This window comes from Phaethon lepturus, unplaced genomic scaffold (genome assembly GCF_000687285.1).
Source record: "Phaethon lepturus isolate BGI_N335 unplaced genomic scaffold, ASM68728v1 scaffold11039, whole genome shotgun sequence".
Lineage (NCBI taxonomy): Eukaryota > Metazoa > Chordata > Aves > Phaethontiformes > Phaethontidae > Phaethon > Phaethon lepturus.
This window is the reverse complement of record NW_010561226.1, coordinates 8,919-16,295: the sequence shown is the minus strand read 5'-3', so window position 1 is coordinate 16,295 and position 7,377 is coordinate 8,919. Positions and strand designations below refer to the sequence as shown.

The window sequence follows — 7,377 nt, the reverse complement described above, 5'->3', positions numbered from 1 at the left end:
AACTACCTTAGACACCTGCCAGAAAATGCCGCCCTTGTCCCTCTAGACGCAAATTCTGCTGAAAAGCTGGGCACCCGATGGCGCTTAGGGGAGCCGTGAGAATGGGATCAGGTAGGTCTTCGGTGAGGTCGCTGCCAGGTAAAGGCAGAGTGACTTCGGAGGGGGGAATTACCAGCTGGTCGTGTTCCGCTGGTCTCAAGTGCTGCCCGTATCCCCAAGGGATGCAATGCCTGAGGTGGCTGTACATAGCCTGCCGAGGTTTTTGGCCCCATACCTCATTAAGAAAAAAAAAAAAAATTGAAGAAAAAAGTCCGTCGTGGAAGTTAATAGCGGATTTGCTTGTGAGAAAAGTTATCATAACATTTCGAAAATAACGGCTGCCTTTTTTTAGGTATTCATGTATTTTACTAGAGGAAGGCATCCCTCAGCCACGGGGCCATCGACAGCGGTTGGGAGGCGATGGTGGTGGTGAGAGGTTATCACCAGGCAGTCTGAGGGGGATTATAACATCTCTGAATTCTCACTGTCAAAACAAATACAGGTAGGAACGGACAGTACTATAATGGCAGGAATAAGTGGTCTCTGAAACGCAGCTGCTGGAGGTTCTGTAGCAACCTGCTCAGACTCACTAATACAGAGAGACTTCCAGCTCTGTAAATTAAAATATCTTGGGGAAAGCAGACAGAAAAGTGTTTTGTGAATCCATACCTCAAGACCACAGTATTGCGGATAATAGGTGTCACGGCACTTGGACCCAGCGGACAGATGTCAGTGAAAATAATTTTGCTTAGGTAACACTGCAGTTCTGGTATTGATTTGAGTTGAGGTGATCGCCATTGCCTTGCTCTTCTTATCAGCGCTCATAGCAAAACGAACAAACAAACAAAAAAACGTGGCGGTGGGACAATTACTGTCGCACCAAAGCCAACAAAGGCGAAGATCAACATTCGGGGTGGGTGTTGGAGCAAGAGGGTGCTAACAAGGGGAGACCGTGACAGCAGAAATGGTTGCGAGAAGTATCTTTGCATTGATGAAATCCAGCTGAAGTGGCAGTAGGAAAGATGCTTGAGAATGTTGGATAATAACCGGGGGTGACTGCAGAAGAAAGTTGGGATTTGCTTCTGGTGAGTCATGTAGACGTTCACTTTTCATCCACTCCCTCTCCTCAGCATGGGAGAGGGGGGAAGACATCTTCTTAAAGCCAGATATTCAAAGCAAATTGTTTCTGGGCTTCATTAGTGAGCCTGGAGATGAAGAAATTTATATTCCGAGTGGATTTTGCTTGTTGTCAAGCTTCTATTCTCCACGGACTGGAATGCCTCCAAGGTCACAGAAATTAGTATAAATACTACTTGAACATTAAAAATTACAGCAGGGGCTTGTCTGCCCTCTTGGAAGGTGCAGCAACAGATCATCCTCAGAGCAGCTTTTAAGGAAGGAGTGCTAAAACCACTCTCAACATCTGTTTGAAGATGAATTACGGCCTCAGTCATTGTCTGGAGGAGCCGCTAAACTCATCCCAGCTGCTGAAGGAGCTGCACGGACCTGCATGGAAGATCTGAGTTTTGTTGGAGAAGTTGTGTCCAAGGTGAGGGCATCTTCTGGCGAGTCCTCAGCCCTGAACCTGCTCTGAAGCGGTGGGACATGAAGGGACATCATGGGGATAAAGTAAGCATCCCTTTCTTTTTGTCGTATGGACTTGACGGTAGTGAGATAGAGGAAAGAAAGGACCAGAGGTGTAAGATATCTCATTTAGAGCAACAAGACTGAGAAGAGCAGAAGGAATCCTACACGGGAGGAGGACTTGTTTGCTTTAAAGTTTCGATGGCATAAAACGAGGAGACATGTAGGTGTTCGGTCTTTTCATAGGTGCCACTGTAATGGCAAGGGGTGGCCCTGATGGCCAAGGCGAGAGGGTGCTCACTACCTACAGCAGAGGCTGTATTACCTCCTCTCCCTACCCTGCTCAGCTCCTTCTGGTTTTCCTTGTAGGGCCTCAGCTCTGCATCCAAGTTCGTTTCCCTGTCGCCACCGTGCCACCGCGCATTTCCTTTCCCCTGGTGTTGTCAAGACCGTGTATGCTGAAAACTGTGTGTTCCTGTCAGCTGTAAAAGAAAAATGCCCATGCTTTTGCTCTGCTTCGTTTTGCAAAGGGAAAGGAAAGTCAACAGGGAAAGTATTTCTGCAAGTCAAATTGTTCCATGTTGGTTTATTTTTAAAAAACCAATTCTTTTCAAAATGTACCTGCCATTTACTAAGAAAAAAAAATTCATTAAATAATTTAATTAAATATCTTAATTGAAAACAAAAAAGTTTATTAGTAGGAAATGCCCAGTGTATTGACCTTCCTCCTACGTTGAATGTCCCCAGGAAGGCACAAGTAGCAAGTTGCATAGGAGATGAAGTGCTGAGCTAAACCCAGGTGGACATTCTCACTGGTCAGCTTGACAAGTAGGTTTTGGTTTTAGGATCCTTTTGAAGCTGTTGGACAATGGTTGGCCCTTCCAAGAGCTATCCAGAGTCCAGCTGACATTTTACGACCCTCTGATAGGAAGGGCTCTGCCTCCCTTTGGTGACACCAAGGAAGCTGAGGGTCCTGCTGAGCTGCCCAAATCATTGTCTGCCACTTTACCTATCTCCCACAGGTTGGATGTGTTACAGAGAATGACACCTGTCAATCACACTGACGTGCATGAGTTTGTTCTCCTGGGGCTGACCGCCCACTCAGATCTCCAGGTCCCTCTTTTCTTGGCTTTCCTGGCCATGTACATGGTGACCCTCTTGGGGAACTTTGGGATAATTGTATTAATCAGGATCGATTTTCACCTTCACACCCCCATGTACTATTTCCTCAGCCACTTGGCTTTTGTTGACATCTGCTATTCCTCCATCATCCTCCCCAAAATGCTGGTGCAGATCTTGATGGAAGAGAAAACCATCAGCTTCCTGGGGTGCGCAGCCCAGCTCTGGTGCTTCGTTGTTTTTGGGGTTACCGAGTGCCTCTTGCTGGCCGTGATGGCCTACGACAGGTACGTGGCCATCTGCAAGCCCCTCCTGTACCCCACCATCATGTGCGGATGGATGTGTCGTTGGCTCGTCGCTGGTTCCTATGCCATCAGTGTCTTGCACGCGGTGACACACACCACTTTCATCTTTACTTTCTCCTTCTGCCGCTCCAACGTGATCAACCACTACTTCTGTGACATCGCCCCACTCTTAGCGCTCTCCTGCTCCAACACCCACACCTACGAGGTGGTCGTCCTTGCTCTTGTCAGCATAAACTGTCTCAGCACCATGGCCATCATCTTTGTCTCCTATACTTACATCCTCCCCGCTGTCCTGAAGATCCGCTCTCCGGAGGGCAGGAGAAAAGCCTTCTCCACCTGTGCCTCCCACCTGACGGTCGTCACCATGTTTTACGGGGCGATCTTGTTTATGTACCTGCGCCCCAGCTCCACCTTTGCGTTGGATAAGAACAAAACAGCCACGCTGTTTTACACCATCGTGACCCCCACGCTGAACCCCTTGGTCTACAGCCTGAGGAACAGTGAGGTGAAGGCTGCCCTGAGAAGAGTGGTTGGGAGAAGGTATTGAGTGAAGGAAGCTGGTGATCAGGAAAGTATTTCCTTATTTCTGTTATTGAGTGGGACTCAAAATTGCACTGAAGTCTGCATGAAGGTGTATTGAGGGTAGTTTCTTTATAATTTATCTCCCTTAATTTCAGGGAGAAGTCAGGTTACTGGCACTGGCACAGATTAGACATGTAACTTTTGCATAGCCGAAGTTGGGTGAGATGAAGCCCAACCTCATGCACCATCGGTGGTCAAGGAGCAGTGAGCAGCCTCTCCTCACAGCTTGATTCATCCTGTTCACCTCATTTCTCTGTTCAGTGACTACAAAGAAAGCCTGGATTGCACTGGACATGGGTTACCAGGTCGCTAAGGTTCAGAGGAGAACCCAGAAGAGTCATAAACCCTCCCTCTGTAGAGCGTCCCTGAAACCCAGTGCCTACAGGGCTGGGTGGGAACGGCGTAGACCTTTAGTCTTAAGGGCTAAACAAGACTCGCCCTTATTTAACACTTGCGTAAAATAGGTTAACCTTGCTTTAGCTGCCTGAGTAAAAGAAAAACGATTTGCAAAAGCCATTGCTCCCTCTTATTATAAAGAAAACCCACTTTGGTAAGGCTGTTTTCTGAGAGAGGCCAAAAAAAGAGAACGTGAGGACATGAAGAAGGAAGCCCACCGCCTAATCGCAGGTGAGGCTCTGCTGCGTCTTGGCGTCAGGGCTGCTCCTGTGCCCTGGCCGCTCTCGAGTGATGGGGGCCAAGGCTTTGTCCCAAATGCAGCAGAGAACATCTAAGCCTCCGCATAACCTCTGTTAACCGCCTGATGGGAAGAGAGATGTGCTCCTTCCCAGGGTCCAATAGCTGAGCTTGTGGGTGACGGGGTGACGGTCCCTCGTGCTCTCCTGGGAGAAAGTCCCCAGGGATCCTCATGGCAGGGTTTGCCAGAGGGGAAAAAAAAAAACAAACAAACCACAAACAACAAGGAAAAGGAAAAAAAAAAAGGGGGGAAACGCAATTCTGAAAGCCATTCTGCTGCTTCAGGTATCTGAAAGACATCACATGGATGAGCCATCACTGAGCACAGGTACACAGTGGCAGTGATGACCAGCTCATATGATGATTCTGAGATACTTGTGGACCGTGCAAAGGCTTTGGTCTGACCTTGCTGACAGAAGGAAAATGGGTTTAGAGACATTTCAGATCTTTCAGAGGACCCCCAAATGGTTCATAAAGCAGAACTGACGCCGTCTCTGGAGCCGCTGACGTCCCTCTGCGGACACTAGACAGCCCAGTTTTCCAGGAAGGGTGGGATTATCCACATTTAGGTACCTATGGCACAGATGTCCACACCCGAGCTGGTGACTCCGGGCTTCCACTATATTCAACGGTGAGAAACGGGCATTTTCAGGCAGTGATTAATCACTCCCAGAGTGAACTAATAGACCTTAATGGCCCTGACCAGCCTCACCTGGGGCCTCCATCCCCACCCTCTGCTCATTTGCCCGTGAGCTGTATTTAAGCTCAGCCCAGGGAGCTTGGCCCTCTCCCGGGTTTTGCTAGAGGAGTGCTGCTTTCCAGTTTAGCAACATGGGTGCACACCTATGGGCTCCTTTGACCCATACCTCTTCTTGATCATGGACCTGCCTAGCAACTGAGGGACCTGACCCTTACCAGGTGATTGACTTGGCTTGACCTTGGACCTGCCTCGTCATCACCAACTTGCCTGATGGCCTGGAGTCTTGGCTGAATTTGGCCCAAGTCTCTGGGTCTCCTTGCTGAGGTACTGTGGGACGGTCCCCTGCATGCTGTGGTGTTCCCTTTGGCTCTATTTAAAGAGATTAAAGAGGGCAAACCCCTGTGGCACTCCCCAGCCTCCGGGCAGAGTACAACCCATCACCCTCTGCACCCGAGAGCATGGACAGTGCTCACTGCTCTGGCAGTCTCTCTCCATCCAGCCCTTGTCCCTGCATGGGTACCATGGAAGATAGTATTCTCAGTGAGGGAAATAGAGTAGTGAATGTAACATTACATTTAAGTAGGTATTTGCTGGTCCTTAGTACCTTATCCATTTCCTAATTTGATATTAGAATAATGGTCTTCAGTAGGTGGTTGGCAACACTTGTTTTGGAAATGGGTAGAGTATTCTTTATGGCTTTCAAGGCTTGGTAAAGATTGGTACACCTTTCTAGCTTGAATGTTTCTATAGCTGCAAGATGCTGAGATGCTGTTTCTCAATACTCTCACAGCAGTTTCTGATCTTGGTGTATTCTGGCTCCCAGAAGACAACCCATCTCGAAGGTTAAGGATGTAGTAGCTCCAGCTCTTGAAGCCCCTGAGGGAACTTTCCAATTATATCTGAAGGGGAGAAAAAGCAAGAGCGACTGGCATGGGGTGAGGTGCCCAGTGAGGCTGTTGGCAGCTCATCCCAACCGCCTAAGCTGGAACGCAATAAATAATGAAGACAAGAGCCTCTGAGAGGCGCAGCCATGCATGGACATGTAGCACCGTTGTAGAATTAAAAAGCCAGGAGAAGAAAAGGAGACTCAGAATAAACTTGCTTCCCTGAAGCTCTGATTTATAAAGCAAGCTAGAAGGTGGAAAAATAAGCTTTTTTTTAAGTCGTTGATGATTCTGTGCAGTAGTCATGCAGACAGGTAAGAAAGCTCTGACTAGAGGCAATGCCAAAGAAACGTAGCAGCGATTGTCACAAGAGCAAAAATTGCAATTTCTCTTTGAAAACTTATCCTTGCCTACTGGTAAGTGTTCTACTGGGACATGTACGTGTACAGAAGAAATCTTTAGTACGGCTTATGAGTTTACCCTTTCCCCAGGCACAATCCTTTTTGGGGACATATTAATTTTATCCTAGTTATGAGCTGAGCACACACACTTTCAAGTGAATTTAATAGAATGTTGTCTAATTTTCTATGTTGTTACTTTTCTAGTTTTCCTCAGAAATAAAAAAAGTGCGGATTCTGTCTGTCTCTTGAATGATCTCCCTGGAGAAACTAAAGACAGAGGCAGGCACAAGAGTAGTTCAGACTGAAAAAGGCTGGATCTTCTACAGGAAACCAGAAGAGGTGGCATCTCAGGTACCGTTTGGGGGATAGCGGTGGAATTGGTGACAAGCTAGAACACAGGGCAGTGAGGCTTCAGGAGGAAGCGGCGGATGGGACTAGGATAAAAAGGGGATAAAAAAATTGAAGGGACTAGGGATAAAAAATAAACTGAAGGGTCCTCCAGCTTGGTGTGAGGGCAGACTGAGGGACACAGAGAGAGGGGATCCACACTGAAACTGCTCTCACGTGTCGGTTTGAGACATAGTTATGTTACGACGTTTTTCTAAAAGGACGTTTTACTTTCTAACCTTAATTTGGCACGTTAATCAGTTGCTTGAAAGTACTTGAAGTTACTGTTTTCTTAAAATCTAAGCTAAATTATAGAAGTTAAGGGAAGAGCACAATTTTTAGCAAGTCACCAGCTAAGCTGGGAGATACAGGAAAAGGAAAGGCATATGCATATGCTCTTCTGTGCATGTATGTATTCTCATGAGGTGAGAGCAGTTACTGAAATGCAGTTTACTCCCCAAAGTAGCCACTAACTTTTTTTAGCAATCACTTATTAAACACCCCCACATTATTTTTGTTTCTGAGCACTTAGAATAAGAAGCCCTGAGCATCAAATTCAAACCCTGAGCTACCCGGGATAACAACAGTCTCTGGGACGACATCAACCTGAAAAGCAGAGGGAACGCTAATATTCCTCTAGCTTGCGCATTAGCAGAACGAACATTAACGAACGTGAGCCGCTC

The 7,377-nt window shown here is 47.3% G+C and overlaps 1 protein-coding gene across 1 annotated transcript; it reads left to right on the top strand.

Moving 5' to 3' along the window:
- The first annotated feature begins 2,664 nt into the window (after positions 1-2,664).
- On the top strand, positions 2,665-3,594 carry LOC104626101 (olfactory receptor 1044-like). Its single transcript, XM_010293931.1, has one exon. It carries the CDS (start codon positions 2,665-2,667, stop codon positions 3,592-3,594), a length of 930 nt encoding a protein of 309 aa, XP_010292233.1.
- Positions 3,595-7,377: the final 3,783 nt, after the last annotated feature.

What these genes read in the sequence shown, in the direction of transcription:
- LOC104626101 (XM_010293931.1), top strand. Translation starts at nt 2,665, where the DNA reads ATGACACCTGTCAATCACACTGACGTGCATGAGTTTGTTCTCCTGGGG.